This window comes from Protopterus annectens, chromosome 10.part0, assembly GCF_019279795.1.
Source record: "Protopterus annectens isolate FY-2018-M chromosome 10.part0, PAN1.0, whole genome shotgun sequence".
NCBI classification, from domain to species: Eukaryota; Metazoa; Chordata; order Ceratodontiformes; family Protopteridae; genus Protopterus; species Protopterus annectens.
In genome coordinates this window covers 1,824,307,162-1,824,326,590 of record NC_056744.1, presented here as the reverse complement: position 1 = coordinate 1,824,326,590, position 19,429 = coordinate 1,824,307,162, and the positions used below count along the sequence as shown (strand labels likewise).

The 19,429-nt window shown below is 41.1% G+C and overlaps 1 protein-coding gene across 1 annotated transcript in view; it reads left to right on the top strand.

Moving 5' to 3' along the window:
* Positions 1–19,429, top strand: part of ITGAL (integrin subunit alpha L) — a 1,030,513-nt gene that overhangs the window by 990,720 nt on the left and 20,364 nt on the right. Inside the window, exons 25-27 of the mRNA XM_044086682.1 lie at positions 908–1,015; positions 16,451–16,531; positions 18,064–18,177. Coding sequence (XP_043942617.1) covers positions 908–1,015; positions 16,451–16,531; positions 18,064–18,177 — 303 coding nt within the window. The remainder of the gene's footprint in view (positions 1–907; positions 1,016–16,450; positions 16,532–18,063; positions 18,178–19,429) is intronic.

Here is a 19,429-nt window from a genome sequence, read left to right as displayed (position 1 = left end):
TGGTGATGTGACTGTCCAGTGCTGTCTCATCTGTGAGGGAGGTGCTCTACGATTAGGGGAGGGTGTGGTGATGTGACTGTCCAGTGCTGTCTCATCTGTTGGAGGAGGTTGTGCTATAACAGATGTCACACTATGGTGCCTGAGTCTTAATGGAGGCTGAGTATTTAATGCAGGTGTGCTCACTGAAGGGGAGAAGAGCATGGTCATGTGGTCATGTGTGCAATGTCATTCCATGCAGCATACCTCCAGGTCTGTCTGTTATATGTCTAAGTAACCCAAAGACAGCACATGATGGCCTGTACCTCCAGGTCTGTCTGTTATATGTCTAAGTAACCCAAAGACAGCACATGATGGCCTGTACCTCCAGGTCTGTCTGTTATATGTCTAAGTAACCCAAAGACAGCACATGATGGCCTGTACCTCCAGGTCTGTCTGTTATATGTCTAAGTAACCCAAAGACAGCACATGATGGCCTGGACCTCCAGGTCTGTCTGTTATATGTCTAAGTAACCCAAAGAAAGCACATGATGGCCTGGACCCTGTGCCTTCCCACGTTATTAGGGGTATGGCAGATTGATCTGAAAAACGTATGTGGAATTTGGGATAGCAGGGTCCAATTTCTTAGTAGGTCAGGATGTGTTGCTAATTGTCCAGTACTGAAAGTAGCAATGTTCCGATACAAGAATATGACAGTAATACAATACTTCGAACAGCCATAACTTATATTATTTAATCCAAAAGTTCTCAGGACAGCTGAATGTGATGACTCTGCATGTTTTACATGCAAGTCTGAAAAAGTCGGGATATTTGTATGTAGTTAGTGCTACACTTAACATATTTGTATGAAAACGTCAGGATATTTGTATGTAGTTAGTGCTACACTTAACAGATTTTGCTCTCTCCACAGGTGACAAACATCGGCACCAGGACCGTGCCCCTTACTGTAACATTATTTGCACCAGTGCAATTAGAACATGGATTCATCTGGAATGTTTCTGACATGGTTAACCACACAGTGAGTGTTAATATCTCTCTTACTTCAAAGCCTGGGATTGGGCTCTTCTTTTTTTCAAATTGTTTTATTAGCAGATTCATATGCAAGACAAAATAATGTGATATCATAGTGTAACACAACATTATTCCCATGCAAAAATAGAGCACAGTATCTCTGTTACAAGCACACACTAAAAATTGCAATTTGTCCCATTCACAATGTTATGTATAATCATGCTCATTTACAACAATAAGAGGGCCTTTGAGTGCAGAGGAAACCTTTCTTGCTGGTTCATGACTAAAAAGTGAGGAAGACACAGGCAGCTCATTCTATATAATCTCTGACATGAATAATGTGCACATAATGAATACTGCTAGCAGATTAAATCATATCAGAACCCATTACTCTTAGCGCACTGCACAATTAATACCATGATTAGACAATACACTCCTAGGAACCAGACTGTGTCAGTGGAGTGCAACAGGATCCACTTCTAGCTGCATTTCTTTTTCATGTTTTTAGAAGTGATATTGGAGAGCATCTAGAAGTAACGGCACTTTATATTCAAACAAATGTGACGTTCCACAGGAAGCAAAACCAGAAGGGCTAACATAACAAAAATGGAGAGAGGCTAGATCATTATGACATCATATGATATAAAAGAAAGAAGTCTGATGTATGACAATGACCGGGTCGTCAGCATGCACACTTCACCTCCTACTCCACTCAAACCCACATCCCACATACCTACATATGTGAAGGTCCTCATCAGAAACATACCTAAACACCAGAGACCTCCCAAACAAAAGCACGCTACACATAATACTTCCTCTGCAGAATAATAGTTCACTTAGTGTCTCACCTGTCAAGCCCTTAAGGCAAAACACAAAACCAAACATATTAGTCATAGGTGATTCTATCATGAGACACACAGATGTCCCTCTCACCAGGCTGGAGAAGGAGAAAGTCACAGTCAGCTGTCTGTCAGGTGCTAGGATCCGCCATATCACACATGCACTCAAGTCTCTCAACAACAGGTACTGTTATGACTCCATCGTAGTCCATGTTGGTGTAAACAACTTGAGACGTACCTGTCTGGACTATATAAAGAGAGACATAGTTGAGCACTCAGAATTTGTGTATCAGGCTGGTATGTCCCTAACCTTAAGCAGCATTTTACCTTCACCTAGGATGATGCCTCAGTAAAAACAGAAAATGACTGACTTCATTTGCGTAGTTTCTGGTGTCATTCTAAGGGGATACACTATCTGTCAGCCTGGGATGACGTGATCGACAAACCTCGATGCTTTGCCATAGATGGTCTTCATCTGTCACCCCTGAGATTTCAGCTACTGGCCAAGGCTCTTGCCACCGCCATAGTGCCTTTTTTAGTCAGTGTCTCAAGGACAAAACTCCCGATGTAACAACTCCATCTGGTTCAAGACTACGGAGAGCACCCAGCCATATTGGGCTACACCTCCTTCCACACATTCAGATCTCAGACTGAAGGAGTGAAAACTAAGGAGGTGGTATATCAGTATTCATTAAAGATAAATACACCTAAAGATTAGTTAAACAGTATGATTTTCTGGAGACACTTCAGGTGCAATTAACTGTTGGTGAGACACCTATTGAAGTCATTGCCAGCTATAGGACTCCCTCCATGAATAAGGACACTCACTCTGACTATGTGGATCTACTTGAGTGTATCAAGATACATCCGAACACCATGGTTTTGAGCAACTTTAACTACTCATCCTTTGACTGGGGAAATTACTCATGCAGAAACTCACTTGCCCAAAGTTTCTCAACTTCATTAACTCCAATGCCCTGGACCAGGTAGTTGACACCCCCACAAGGGTTGCCAACATCCTGGATCTTGTGTTTACCAATATGGGGGACCACTGGAGCACCCCCACTGTGAGGTCTTCCCTGGTGAGATCTGACCACAAATCAGTCTCATTTGAAGTTACTATCACACCTGACCCCCCACAGCACAAACCAAACTAAAAAAATTCTCCAAAACAGATTATAACCTCTCACAGGATGATATGAATAGCTGCACTGCACCTCTTCCCTCAGATGGAACTGGCAACTGAGCCTGTGGATGTTGCTAACCTGTTAGCCAATAGGTACTCTAAAATCTTCATTCCCCCTTACTCGCCACACTTACCCCCAAAACATCCCTACCACCTGTCCTCTACCCTGTATCTCTAAAGAATAGGTCATGAACACCCTCTCTAAGGTCAAAAACACAGCATCCATGGGACCTAACATCCCAGGCTGTGTCCTATATGGGCTCAAACAATAATTAGCAATGCCATTGGGAAATCTTTTCAGTCATAATGTAAGCACTAGCTTAATCCCAACTGAATGGAAAATAAGGCGACCGTTATCCCTTTGCAAGGTGGTGCTTCCAAGCACTGACCCTGGGAACTACAGACCTATTAGCCTGACTAGCCTTATCTGCAAGGCCATGGAGAGGATCATCATGGACCTTATCAACAAAGACATCGGTAACCTCCAAACACTTGATCCTCCTCAGTTTGGATTTGTCAAAGGGAGATCATGCCTGTTAAACTTGGTGGACTTCTTTGAGACAGTCACAAAGGCCCTTGATGAGGGGAAATCTGTGCACACAGCCTACCTAGATGTAGCCAAGGCTTTTAACAGTATCCCCTACTCGGGCATAATTCACAAACTCACCCAGCTAGGTATCAACCTGTATATCATTAGATGGGTCATTAACTGGCTCACTTATATAACCCATATAGTCAAAATAGGGGAATCTACCTCCAACAGCAGACCTGTAAGCAGTGGTGCAACACAGGGATCAGTCCTGGGATCTCTGCTGTTTGGAATCTGTCTCGCCAAAGTACAAGCTAAAACTTAGGTCTGTGGCTGACAAATTTTGCAGATGACTGCAAACTGGGAGCGGTCGTAGACTCTCCAAACAATGTCAGTGTCCTACAAGAGGGTCTTACACAAACAAATGACTGGAGTCAAAGTCATGGCCTTAAACTCAATGCAAAAAAATGTATTATCATCCCTTTCAGTAAGAGTGATGTTCCTGCTAACTACCACATCAATAACAACACCCTAAGTATGCACTCAGTGGTGAGAGACCTGGGCACACAGGTTGACAACAACCTTACCTTTTATCACTATATCCCCACAGTGGTAAGAAGGGCATTCTATATTGCTCATCTCATAAGTAAGGGCATTGCCTCCAGAAAAAAAGAAGTTATAACCTCCCTGTACTCTTCTGTCATCAGGCCAATAATTGAGTACAATGCCCCTTCTGGTATGTACCCTTCCAAGCCCCTGCAGCAATTGGAGAGACCACAAAGGTTCTTCACAAAGAAAATTCAAGGTCTTCAGCATCTGTCCTATGAAGACGTCTGAAATCACTGTCACTTTATTCTGTTTCATACAGACTGCTCAGAGGCGATCTCTGCCTTGCATATAAGGCAATCTTTGACAGTGCTTTATTGGAAATGCTGCATATCCGTAAGTCAAATGGTACACGGATTACTTGCTCTAAAGACCTTAACCTGGTATGTGACATTAATAGAAACTGCTGGAGGGACAGATTTGTCTGCCAGAGGTTACCACACCTTTGGAACAGACTCCTGCTTCATGTCAAGCAGAGCACCTCTTTGGCCCTCTTTAAATGCAATCGGGATGACTGGATGGTTAACCGTAAGTTCACCACAGGGCTTTCACCTATGTCCCTCATGGACAGGTGTGATAGGCGCTGATTGTGGAAATAAGGGTAAAACATAGCTAGGCTTGTAAGGGCTCGAGGGTCATTAGCCTAGTAACTTCCTGTGATCCTATGAATAAGAGAGTGATGCGATCCTTTCACACGTATGTTGGTGCATCACAATGTGATCCTACGAATAAAAAAGTGATGAGATCCTTTCACACGTACATTGGTGCATCACAATGTGATCCTATGAATAAGAGTGATGCGATCCTTTCACACATACGTTGGTGCATCACAATGTGATCCTATGAATAAGAGTGATGCAATCCTTTCACACGTACGTTGGTGCATCACAATGTGATCCTATGAATAAGAGTGATGCAATCCTTTCACACGTACGTTAGTGCATCACAACGTGATCCTATGAATAAAAAAGTGATGCGATCCTTTCACACGTGCGTTGGTGCATCACAATGTGATCCTATGAATAAGAGTGATGCGATCCTTTCACACGTACGTTGCTGCATCACAATGTGATCCTATGAATAAGAGTGATGCAATCCTTTCACACGTACGTTGGTGCATCACAATGTAATCCTATGAATAAAAAAGTGATGAGATCCTTTCACACGTACATTGGTGCATCACAATGTGATCCTATGAATAAGAGTGATGCAATCCTTTCACACGTACGTTAGTGCATCACAATGTGATCCTATGAATAAAAAAGTGATGCGATCCTTTCACACGTGCGTCGGTGCATCACAATGTGATCCTATGAATAAGAGTGATGCGATCCTTTCACACGTACGTTGCTGCATCACAATGTGATCCTATGAATAAGAGTGATGCAATCCTTTCACACGTACGTTGGTGCATCCCAATTACAAAATGAGAGGTCACTTTCTCCATTAAAAGAAAACTAATAAAGCCCCATCTGGCATATTTCATGTGGCTGTGATGACCTAATCTGATGACATAAACAGAGTGCAGACAGTCCCAAGAAAAGTGAGTAAAATAACTTTCCCTGCAACAGAACTCATACAAGGACACTAAGCGAGCTGAATTATTTTCTGTTTCTTGGGAATGTCATTGAAACAGATGTACACAATTTTAAAAAGGTTATATGAAAGCATGAGTACAGAACAGTTCGAGAGTATGGGTTCAGTGTTAGTGTGAGATAATGTTTTTATCCCACAAAAGTGACAGCAGACTAATAGGCCGGCCTTCTAGAAGAGTCTATTGACTGCAGAGAATGAGTTGTATTTTAAAACAGAGGATGGATTTTAAGCAATTCAGCTGGCAGCTTGGACAACAAAGCCCAGTGTTTAACTACAGTCTGTAGCTTATCCATCCATAAAGAAATATGTAGATTGGGGACCTGCTCTGCCATCAAAATCTCTGTTTCTGATCTGTAACAGCAACAAAATTCAGTGTTCTTAGAGCAGCACTAGGTGAAGCCATCATTCCATGGCCACTTCTATTCATAAATAAATATCAACATGGTATGACTAAGGACTGAAATAGCTCAGGAAATATACCTGGTACAATTATTGCTCCGTAGAACAAGAAGTCAAGTCAGACCCAAAATGAAAGATTAACCCTGCTATAGCAGCCTAAAGTGGAAGCATTATAACAGAACTAACAGTGCAGACGTAAATCGTTCATGCTAGCATTCATATAAAAGGCATTCTGGGTAAGCTGCTCCTGTCTGGTCTGGTGAATATGATTGCCTGCCTTATGCAGCGACACAGACATCCACAGTACAAGCCTTTGCAGCCTATAGCAGAGCCCTTACCTTTGTCCTGCGCTGTACCTGATGCTAATAATACCAATGGAATTACAATTTATGAGGAACAACAGGCAGGATGGCTCTGCCTCCAAATCCGGCAGTCATCCATCAGAACTGTCATGTGCCTTTAGACTAGCATGTTCCATTTATAAAGTAAACAAAGGTGCTGGTGGCTAATTCATTTGTAACCATGCATGAGACAGTCCTGCTACATGGTTAGAACCCAGGCATATTGTGAGAAGTTATTTATGACAGAACACTGCAATTCAACATTCACAGATGTGGGCTGTAGGGGACTTTCCACCTTCTTCTGTGGTTGGTACTCACCAATGCATCATGTCAACACCAAATAAAGTGGTGGTAAACTTCCCCATAACCCACACACCAAAGTCTTGCTGCAGTCATGTTAAATATGTAATAATTTATGGGCATTCTAACTGGTTTCTAGCCAAGCATCAAAATTAACACACAGCTATACAATACAAGAGACTCTCAGGAATCAGGAGAGGCAACATTCAGAGTTAACCTCAATCTGGGCCCTTCATCAGGAGTTCATAGAGTAGGTAATGTGTGTTTATGTGTGTGTAACAGACTGAGACAGAAAGAGGCAGATCTTTCAGTGTGCCTTCTGTTGTGAGGAAAACAAAACACACGGCTATTTCCTATCTGTACTCCCCTCTTACAGTTTTTATTTAAATGTTGTGCTACCATGTTCAACAGGTATATATTTTAAATGCCCCATGGATGCTACCATTGCTTCAAGGCTAAAGGGGCTAGGGCCACATATCTGAAATGCCCCATGCATGGTATCTCTACTTCAAGGCTAAGGGGATACTACAGTGAACAGTCGCAGAGGATATTTTTTCCAACCAAATTTCAATTACTTCTGAAGGTGTCCCCATCTTTTCTTTCCAAAGCACGACCTCTATTGAAAAATATGTTTGGAAAAAGTAGCAACAGAAAAAGTCCTAAAGATATCAGTTGCTTGTGTGGTGGAAATTAAGCTTTATGTGAGTACTCTAATCTTGCAGTTTCATGGAGAAACATCAATGCAGGATTCTTATTCCTTGTTAGTGTTAACCCTTTCTCTGAGCCACACAGATCTCTGAGTTAGAGTAATAAAGTAAGACCTCCATTCACAAGGGGTATAAGGGATGGGCATTTTAGCATATTTCACATGTTTTCATTTACTAATAATTTGACATGCTCAGGTAGATGCGTTACAACTGTTTGGACATTCAAACTGTCAGTTATGAGCAAATGCTGCTAAGCAACTGCAATGCTTGTCCAGATGATCTGAAAACTGGTAGTACATCCTACAAGTTATCATCCCAGATTCTTTCTTGTGTCCTAAAAGGGACACACTGGAGACTCGGTTTGGATCTTTACAGCCTCAATAAATACTTGATGGTGAGAACATTCAGAATCAGGACTCTGCACTCCCGCAAATTATTACATTGATAATTCACCTATAAAGAGTAGCACCAGTAGCCAGGCATTCTGGGAACACATGTAGACACTGACTTTGCCTTTGGCCATCATGTGTCCACAATTATAAGGAAATCATTCTATGCTGCACAACTTATAAGCAAGAGTATGTCGTCCAGGTCCAAAGATGTCATTGTTCCATTGAACTCTGCCCTTTCAGTATGCAGCTGACCAGGTACATGCAACAAGTGGAGCATCCTTATAGCTTACTTAAAAAGAGAATGCATGGTTTAGAAAGAACGTCCTTTGTGGACCACATGAAAGCCTTGTCATTATACTCAGACTCCAACAGTCTGTTAAGAGGTGACCTATGCCTGGCCTACAAAGCTTCCTCTGATCCAGCCTTAATGGACCTGTTGCACATCCACAAAGCAAACAGCAGCATAACCACCTGATGAAGGACCTAATCCTCACCAGCAAAATAAATAAGACTTGTTGGAGGGACAGGTATATGTCTCAGAGGCTGCCTCTTCTCTGAAACAGGCTTCCCATCTGTTTGGATCAGAGGATGGGCAATCATACATTTACCCTACGTCTGGCACCTATGTGTCTATTAGAGGGAGGAAGCTTGTAAATGCTTGACCACTCATACCTACGTTTATATACCCCACAAAACCTAAGGTATCGATACCTTTGTAATATTTCTGGGAAGCATGGCTAGGCTTGAAAAGGCCTTTTAGGGTTGTTAGCCTAGTATTCTGTTATAATACTACAAACAGCAGTAAAATATGAACAAATGAGAATGAAACTTCATAAGAATACTTCCAAAGACCACAGTTAATATTTAAAACTATCTCAGCATCTAGGAATAAAGATCAAGTTGTAAATCAATTGGCTTTTCCTATTCTAACTTACAGCTTTTATGTGATTCATTGGCCCCAAAGAGCATTGAATAAATGGATATGAAAACAAAACTCCTACATGCTTATCAAAACAGTGCATACCAAAATAACATATCTTTCACTTTAAAGCAGGAAAGGGATTCCTCAACATTGACTGCATTGCAGACATATTTGCTGACCTCATCAGATCCATGCATAGTGAAAAAGATGGCCTGCATCTGTCACCCCTGGGCTTCCGGATACTGGCCAAGGCTCTTGCCACCCCTATAGTGCCTTTTTTAGGTGGTGTTCCAAAGACCAAATTACCACCATAACAGCTACAAACAAATGCAATCTGAGGGTCATGCTGCTCAATGCTAGAAGTCTACATCTCAAAACACACTCACTCGAAGGACTCCTTAACATGGAGAACATCGACATCTGTGCTGTAACAGAGACCTGGTTCAAGGCAGCAGATAACACCCCTGCACTACCAGGCTATAACTCATTCCATACCTTCTGGCCCCAGAAGTTGGACCGAAGCTCCAAAGGCGGTGGTGTTTCCATATTCATAAAGGATACGCACACCTCCAGACCGGTAGCACAACATGACACATCAGAGATACTTCGGGTACAGCTAACATTGGGTAAGACAGTGATTCAGGTCGTAGCCTGCTATAGGTCCCCAACCATGACCCAAGTCTCACACTCCACGTTCTTAAGCACCCTGGAGAATATTAGGGTCCAACTTAACACTCTCATACTGGGTGACTTCAACTACCCCTTCATTAACTGGGAAAACTACTCATGTACAAATACACTTGCCCAATAGTTCCTGGAATTCATTAATTCCAATGCCCTGGACCAGCTCATTCTTACCCCCACTAGAGGTAGCAACATCCTTGACCTGGTCATTACTAACATGAGTGACCATTGCTCTGTACCAATAGTCAACTCCTCCCTGGGTAGAGCCGACCACAAACTAATCACCTTGGAAATCCACCCCACCCCACCTGCAAAGGTAACCACCATAAAAAATTTCTCCAAAGCTAACTTTGGGCTCCTAAAAACAGAGGTGGCTAACTTCACGGCACCCATGCAAATGGAGAATAGTTGCATGACCACCGAATCATACACTAATGCCCTGTACAAACATGTACACAAATGCATGGATCTCACCATACCTAATAGAACCAAGATGCTCTCCTCCAAAAAAGGAAGCCAATGTGGTGGTCCCCTGCCATAAACAAACTCTGCAACAGAAGGAGGAAACTGATGCAGAATAAGGTGAAGTTCCAAGACTGGAAAAACTCACTTATCAGCCTCAACAAAAAGTTGAGAGCCCTCATCAAATCCTCTAAAGCTAGCTATGAAAACAGAATTGTAGCAGATAGTAAAGACAACCACAAGGCCTTCTATAGTTATGTAAAGAATTTCCACGACAATACCCAGATTTGCTCAGAGCTATTGCACAATGGCACCTCCTATACCAAGCCAACAGATATTGCCAATATACTGGCCCACAGATTCAGTGCCAACTTTACCCTTCTCTCCCCCACCAAAAGACCAATCACAATACCAGTAGATTGCCAGGCACCCAGTATTACTGCTGCACATGTTAAAACAGCACTGTCCAAGGCCAAGAATACAGCTTCTATGGGACCTGACAATATCCCTGGCTGTGTTCTACTTGAACTACAGAGTGAACTGACACCTCACCTGTGTGAGCTGTTCCATCACAGCTTCACCTCAGGCTTTGTCCCTACCAAATGGCACACTGCTACAGTCATCCCTCTCCACAAAGGAGGAGTGACTACAGACCCTAGGAACTCTCGCCCCATTTGCCTGACAAGTCTGATATGCAAAGCTATGGAACGCATCATCATGGACCTAATAAACAAAAATATAGGGAACCTCCAAACTCTGGATCCCACACAGTTTGGTTTTGTGAAGGGTAGATCATGCCTGCTCAACTTCTTTGAGTCAGTCACCAGAGCTGTGGATAAAGGCTAGGTGATTCATACAGCCTACCTTGATATGGCCAAGGCCTTTGATAACATTCCCCACTCAGGAATCATAGAAAAACTCACTAGGCTAGCCATCAACCCCTATATCACTAGGTGGGTTGCAAACTGGCTCACAGATAGAACCCACAGTGTGAAAGTAGTCGACTCCAAGCCAGACTGTCGACCAGTCACGAGTGGAGTCGCACAGGGTTTGGTCCTGGGTCCCCTTCTGTTTGGTATCTACTTCTCTGAAGTTCAGGCCAACATGAAGGGACTGTGTCTGACAAATTTTGCAGATGATTGCACGTTGGGAGCCACAATTAACTCCCCAAGTGATGTTGACATCCTACCGAAAGGCTTCACTGAGACCAATGACTGGTGTCAGAACCATGGCCTTAAGCTCAATGTCAAAATATGCCATCATCCCCTTTGGGGAAAACCTGGTTCCAATGAATTACCACATCTATGGTGGTTCACTGAACACAGACGGTGTCATAAGAGATCTGGAAACACAGGTTGACAGCAACCTCTCTTTTGACCACCACGTTGCTACTGTGGTCAGAAAGTCCTTCTATGTGGGACATCTCATTACTAAGGGTTTTGCATCCAGGAAGAAAAAGGTCATTGTCTCCATCTACTCTTCCCTCATTAGGACAATCATCGAGTACAATGCCCCATTTGGCATGTACCTAACTAGACACCTACAACAACTGGAGAGGCCACAAACATACCTCACAAAGAGGATCTTAGGCCTTAAACACTTGTCCTATATGGACAGACTCAAAAAACTTCTATTCTCTGTCTCAGATTGCCTACTTATAGGTGGTCTCTGCTGGACTTACAAAGCTATGTCTGACCCAGTTCTGTTAGAAATGCTACATCTAAAGAAATCCCAATCCCTCCACACTACACACTCCAGAGATCTCAACCTCATTACCACAATCAACAGAACAAGCTGGAGGGACAGGTTCATAACCCAGAGACTGCCCATGCTATGGAATAGACTTCTCACACATGTCAAGCAGAGTACCTCACTGGCCGTCTTCAACAGAAATCTTGATGAGTGGATGGGAAATAGAAAATTCACCCCAGGGACCATTCCAGTGGCTCTACTTGACAGAGGCACTGGGAACTAAGTTCAGGTGGCACGATGCCAAATTAATCCTATGGGCTAGGGTTGTAAAGGCTCCAGGGCCATTAGCGTAGTGAACCTATAAAGCATGACCAGAATAAGTCTAAGATGACATCTTTGGTTAGTCTACCATACTAGTTGCATTTTGAAAAGGAGTGAGAATGGAAATCAGTCCGAAGCAGATGAGAATCAGATAGCAGCTGAAAGTGCCGGAAACAAAAGAAAGAATGTAAAGAAAAGGACCAGAAGAGAAGGAAAGAAAATTGGCACGTCCGCAAATACTGCGGCGAGTATAGAGAATGCGTAGAACAAATGCTTAAAATAACACCTTTATTGAATTATCAGTTATGACATAGGTAAACTTACATTTATATAAAAGTAATCCAACCATATTAACAACTTCACATTTACAAACATTATACCTCACATATATAGTTTTATACAATATAGTCGATCCACCGTTACATAAATTGTTCAGTTGCTACCTCCTATTAACTTTCATTCCTCATCTAAAACATTTTTCTGCATGAATTGTTCCCACAATTTCCATTTTTTTCTGTATAATTTACTGCTACTGTTTTCTAAAGATTCTATTTCCTGTTATTTTATATGTTACAGTATCTACTACTACAAGTATGGATGGTTTAGACTTTAGTTTCCATTTTCTATTAATTGCTTTTTGATAGCCACTAGAATTAAAACTTAACAAGGCCTTACTATGTCCAAGCAATTCAGATCCTGTATCCCAACTCAAAAAATAATTTCCTTAGCTACACTCAATTTCTTGACCACAATTCCTGAAAGAGTATTCTGTAGAGAATCTTTAAAGTCTGCCAACTCATTACACTCCAAAAACATAAGCTCCCAGTAACCTCTTTTTCCCCATTACACCTCTAGCATTTGCCATCTATGGAAAGAAAAGTTCTTGGAATTCTGCCTGCTATATAAAAGTACATAAGTAAACACTTCCAGGCAAAAATCCTAAATCTTCTAGACTTTGTTGCATATTTGAAAGCCATATGTGTCCTCCCATTGTTCTTTTATAAATTATCTAATTTCTCTTCCCTCATCTTTTCTGACCTCCTCTGATTGATTCCTATAACTATTGTGCAGTATGTTATATGCCCTACTAATTATCCCTTTTTCAACAGTAGTTTCTGTTCTAGCTCCAGCTAAAAACCTAACCAGAGCAGGCCTTTCACTTAGGATTCCCCTATTCCTTTCTGTTTGCCTATACTCTAATATCAATAGGCTCATAGGAAGTTACTAGGCTAACAGCACTAGGGCCCTTACAAGCCTAGTCAAGATCAACCAATGTTCTCAAGGGTGTCTGGTTCAAACAGACACTAAAATCAGCACCTATTGCCCCTGTCCAAAAGGAACACTGGTGGAACACCTAGGGCAAATTTCTAGTTACCCATCCAATTGTCCAAATTATGCTTAAATAGGGCAGAGGAGCTTTGTTTAATATGAGTAGGAGGCTTGTTCCAAAGGTGGGGCAACCTCTTTTGATAGGGATGGCAATCTCTAGTCTGCAGTCCAAATATCTTCTTGGCCTTTTGCCATTTATTACCTTTCCCTCTCTAATTATTTGTTCCCAATACCTTGGTTCCCTTGCCAGCTTCGTCCAGTAAACTCTAACCCCCTCTTGCCTGTTCTTTGCACTCCTAATTGCAGTCATCCCTATCGGTTTCTGTGCTGGCTTAGTTCTTAGTATGCTTTCTGCTACTTTATAAATATAGCATTCTGTATAACTGTTATTATTCTCTTTAAGGAGCTGCATCTAAAATCCCACTCTTTCCTTATTTCTTGAATTTCCCCCATTTCATCAACATCTGTTTCCACTTTGAAGTATAGATTTTTCCTTGTGTTATGTATAAGAGCCTTAACTGTGTAGCTCTAAAGCATCTTTTCAAATTAGGTAAACTTAAATTTCATTGCTCTGTTGGAAGGATCAGTCTATCCCAGTTGACTCTTGCCCACGTCCCCTCCCAGATAAAATCCTTTGACTCTCTATTAATTACCGTCCACAACTTCTCCTCTCTTGACAAAAACATACCTTACGTGTGTAAAAAGTTAAAGGGACTAAAAACATTTTACTGCTTGTATCTTGCTATCCCTATCTATAGGCAAGAGCATCCAGTTACTCTTTTTGTGTATTCTCTTTTGTTTGGACTCTTTCCACATATCCTTAGCTGCCAAAACGGAATCCTTTTAACCCCTCCTCCGAAGTACTTCCTTTTGCCATGTCCCCATAAATTTGGGTATTAATGAATCAGTTCATATATGGGTACATAGAAAAATTACATTTTGATCAAGATTTGATACAGAAATGAATAAGGAGAGGTAAATTTAAAGTAAAAAAAATGAAAGGCTAACAAAGGCAACCGATGATTGTGTGCACACTGGTTGACCGACTCTATAAAAAAGTGTGAGAAACAGACAAATGCGGGTTTTGAAAAAGGGAAATGGAAATAGTTGTACATCTTGTTTCTGGTGTGATACACTCATGACTGAGGGTCTTTATACAGAAAAGCCCAATAATTTGGCAAGATGTGCGCAAACACTTCAATATACAAGTAGCTCAGAAGTACTGAAAGCAGAAACCACAAAGTATTACTGATAAAGATGAAGTTCATATTACATGGGGTCACTCAATGCCACAGTAAAACATAGATGCAAGAAAACCATGTATAGTAGCCCTAGAAAAAATAAAAGTAGAATTAATCATTGAAATAGCTACAACCAGCGACTATAATGTCTTACGTGATGAGAGACCTAAAGTCATAAAATACCAAGATTTATAAGCAGAAATTAGAGCAATTTGGAATAAACAGACCCAGAAGTTCCAGGAGTAGGAGCAACAGGGATAATAAAAAAGAATTTACAGTAATACTTCAATATTCTACCAATACAAGAGACCCCAAATGAACTGGAGAAGGAAGCAGTTATGGGTATATTGCAAGTGCTGAAAAGAGAACACTTGGAAAAGATCAAAGAGGAAAGACAGCAATACTAATTTCATGAACTTTAATTGTATCCTGACTTAAGAATGGGGTCCAAACAATTGGATAAATTAAAAAAGGAAGATAGTCTTTTTAAATTAAACACCTATTTTGTATGCCTTACCCTTGTTGGGTCAGTTTTATCTAACAGCATGAAGGCCGATGTGCTGATTTCTGAAACACCACCTTTTCTTTTGCAGGGCACCAGAAGTTTTCAAGAAACCAGGAGATTTACCACTAAATCTTCTTTATCTATATTATATAAAGAAAATCTTATCAGGAGAAAAACTTTTCAATCCTTCAAGCAGACATGCTCAGAATATCCATTTTTTTTCACTTCCTCAGCAGAGGTCTGTTTTATTTTTCAGTTAAAGTGTGGTACATTTGTCATGTCAGCATATCTGCAGTGCAGTTCTACTAACATGACTTTCTGTGGTTACATTTTCCCATAATGCAGTATGAACTTTAAACATCCAAGAAAGTCAGTAGTACCTCCAAGGGATCCAAATCTTGGGTCACAAAAACCATCTCTCTATTTAACCTATCTTTAGTTATTTCTTTACAGTTTCTAATTTGGAAGAAGACCATTTACTACTAGATCCTTCATGTAAGAGGATGGTAGAGATTCAGGCCTTAATGTATGTACTGTCTTACACAATATTTCATAAGCACGGAGTAGCTTTGCATACCAGTCCTTTGTTAATGTCAGAAATTATATTCGGTAGGATATTATACCAGAATGTTTGGTTGGTGTCCTTTTTGTGCAACATCAAATCCTTGGAGAAAGGAATCTGCACTTTAAAAACTAAGAAGGAACTTTGGGAGAGCATTTCTAGAATGAAGGACGTTATAAAATCTGACTGTTTCTTTCTTTTGTTCTTATTAAACTAGATGAGTAGATGAGACAGTTGTTCTGGAATTTGCTATGATTATGACTAAAGCACATTCAGGAACCTTCTAGAATTCATTCTACCAGGATTCTGCTGCCTTTATAGCCTCTATTGAGGCCTCAAATCAGGAGGGAATGTCAAAGATGGCAACGTGGTCCTTTGTTTTGTTTGGTGGAAGTGTGGACAAACTGGATTTCCTTTCTAAAGTAAGAGAAATGTTTGCAATAGCATTTGTTTAGAATGTGCTAACTGGAATTCCAGACACATTCTGGAGGCATAATTTGCTATTTTACTCATAGGTTACGAACTGCAAGAAAGAGGAGTGAGGTGAAATATTCTACGACAACACTACAAATTTATCAGGAACTCAGCAATAATCATGATCATTGCTGCCTGTTGTATTAACTCATTTTTTCAGTTTCCTAGGCTATTATTATTGTTATTATTTTCCCCCACTGGTACTGTCTTGGCTGAATGACAATCCTAACAAGCATCCCACTCTGTCATTTATACAAAAAAGTATTTCTTAAAAAAAATCATTAAAATGCTGATAATCAAATAATAACCATCAGTTCCACACCAGAATTCATTCCTGTCTTTCTCTCTGACCCAGTCTGATAGCTCTGTGTGCAAACTGCTTACAGAAGGAAGAGTGACTAATGCTCCAGGCAAGAGACAAAGCCGTAGCACAAAGGTAAGTCTCCAAACAAGAGTTTATTTATTTATGATTAACTCGGAGGGGGGGGGGGCACAAAAATATATTGTAAAAAATGAAAACTGCAAAAGAAGACATGCATAAGAGACAGTATTAGAACATGTGTAATACCATGAAAAGAGCTGTAACTGTTACACTGTTATTAAGTCCCTGCATACACTCTAATTGTAAATGTACATACAAGGTATGTTCAATTTATATCTATTCAGTTTTAGTTATGTTCATTGCCTTCAATGTATGTTTGAACAGTACAGTATCCAATGAATGGTAGATGTGTTGACTTGGGCTATGGCTTAAAAGTGTCCTCAGACAAGCCCACTTACTCATTTAACAAATTAGTAACTGAATAAAATAGACACCCACCAATACTATTCCATTCATTATGTCTGTATACATGCTTGTGAGCACCAGCACGTGTGCTGTGTGTTTGAGGGCTGCTATTCAGTGATTCATTAATTCCCTTTGAGAGTATACAAAATACCCTGAACTATAGTGCTGTCAGTCCCTTACTTTTCACCAGCTCTAAATACATCACAATGTGCAGAAGCCTGCACTGCCCCTGATAGACACTGTATCTGGCTCTTTATATAAACAGGGGAATTCGGTCTCCAGTGCTGCTGGCCCCTCACCTTTTAGCAACACTACAAAATCATAGAGGGAGAACCCTGCACTTTCCTTGTCCCACAAAGCATCTCTCCCTTTGTATAAACAGAGGTCTTCAGTCCATAGTGTTGTCAACCCCTCACTGTTCACCTACACTAAATAAATAGGGAAGCCTGCACACTCAGTCTCATACTGTGCTTGTTCCTGTCCCTGTTGGTAAACATGGCTTCAGTCCCATGTACTGTCACTTTTCACCTGTATTAAATAAGTCAGTAAGTGGAGAAGCCTGCATTGCCCTGGTCACACACACTACCTATCTCAGTTGGTAAAGAGATGACTTCAGTCCCAGCCTGGGCTGCCCATGTCACATACTGTCCCTGTCCCTATGGGAAAACAGACAGCTTCAATCTCTTGCTGTCAACCCCTCACCTTTCACCTAAACTAAATGCATCACAGGGTAAGAAGCCTTCACTGTCCTTGCCCCCACACTGTATCATTTCTCTGTGTAAACAGTGAGCTTAAGTTTCCAGCGCTTTGAGTTCCCTCAGCTTTCATCAGTACCTAATACATGATACAGTTAGGAAGGCTACACAGATCTAATAACTCTGTTCCCTCAGCTTTCATCAGTACCCAATACATGATACAATTAGGAAGGCTACACAGATCTAATAACTCAGTTCCCTCATCTTTCATCAGTACCTAATACGTTATACAATTAGGAAGCTGCACAGATCTAATAACTCTGCTTCCTCTTCCTTCCCATCAGATAGGTCCCCTATTGTGCGAGACACTTACTTTCCCCAGCATTAGTTAACTGGGGAGTCCCAGAGAATATTTCCAATATTTCCAAGTAAATCGTATGCACATTGTTTTTGCATCTCTAATTATCTCTTTCTTTGACTAAACAGGGCTGCACTGCATCATTATGTAAAAAGTTTCAGTGTGAAACTGGTCCACTACCTTGGAATTCTGCAGTTACATTCAGCCTTACTGGGGAACTGCTGCCTGTGAAAGACTTGAAGGTAAAGCTTTAACAGTTGTTCTCAACTTTGGATAAGTGTCTTAAGCTAAAGTGACAAAAACATAAAGTTACTCTATTTCTATTTTATCTTGTGTGCACTGCCTCAGCCTGACCCCCATTTGTCACATGCTGCCACAACTGTCTTCTTACCTTGTCATATTGTAACACGTTAGAAGGAACACCAGCAGAATTCTTGAACTGTTTTGTACATTATGCCATCTGCAGTGTGATGTTAGTCCAGCTGTCATTCTGCACTGAAGCATGTTATCCACATCTGCAGTTTTACAGTGAGGTATGTTACCCCCATCTGCAGTTCTGCAATGTGGTATGCTACCCCATCTGCAGTTCTACAGTGTGGTATGTTACCCCATCTGCAGTTCTACAATGTGGTATTTTACCCTATCCATAGTTTTAGTCTGGTATGTTACCCCATATGCAGTTCTACAGTGTGGTGTTTTACCCCATCTGCAGTTCTACAATGTGGTATGTTACCCCATCTGCAGTGGGTCTATATCAAAATTCCGAAGAGGTACAATGCCGAATGTGAAAACATCGAACCCAAAATATCGAATGGTGAAAATAGCGGAAAATAGAAATCTTACCTAGGGCAAGATTTCGGTGGGCCATTCCATGGCTTCGCTATTTCCTCCACTGTGGTGCGAGAGTTACGGACCCTAAGGTTAGGGTGCGGGTTAAGGTAAGTGGATAGCTAGTAATGTATGTGTGGTTTAGTGTGGGGTTGGGTTTTGTTAAATGTATGTGTGTGATTTATTTATTTTGGTGTGCTTGTGTTGGGTGTATGTTTCTCGGAACAGCAAATTTTTTCCCCTGGGAAAAAATTCGCTATTCTGAGCATTCGATGTTTTCAATATTCGAAATTCCAAGTTCGAACATATGGTGTTTGACATTTTGGAGTTTCAAATATATGATATAGACCCTCTGCAGTTCTATGGTGTAGTATTCTACCCCATCTGCAATTTTACAATGTGGTATGTTATCCCATCTGTGTTTTACAATGGGGGTATGTTATCCCATCTGCAGTTTTACAGTGTGGTTATGTTACCCCATCAGTAGTTCTACAGTGTGGTATGTTATCCCATCTGCAGTTTTACACAGCAACAGGTTACCCCATCTGCAGTTCTACAGTGTGGTATGTTATCCCATCTGCAGTTCTACAATGTGGTACATTACCACATCTGCAGTTCTACAATGTGGTATTTTACCCTATCCATGGTATGCTACCCCATCTGCAG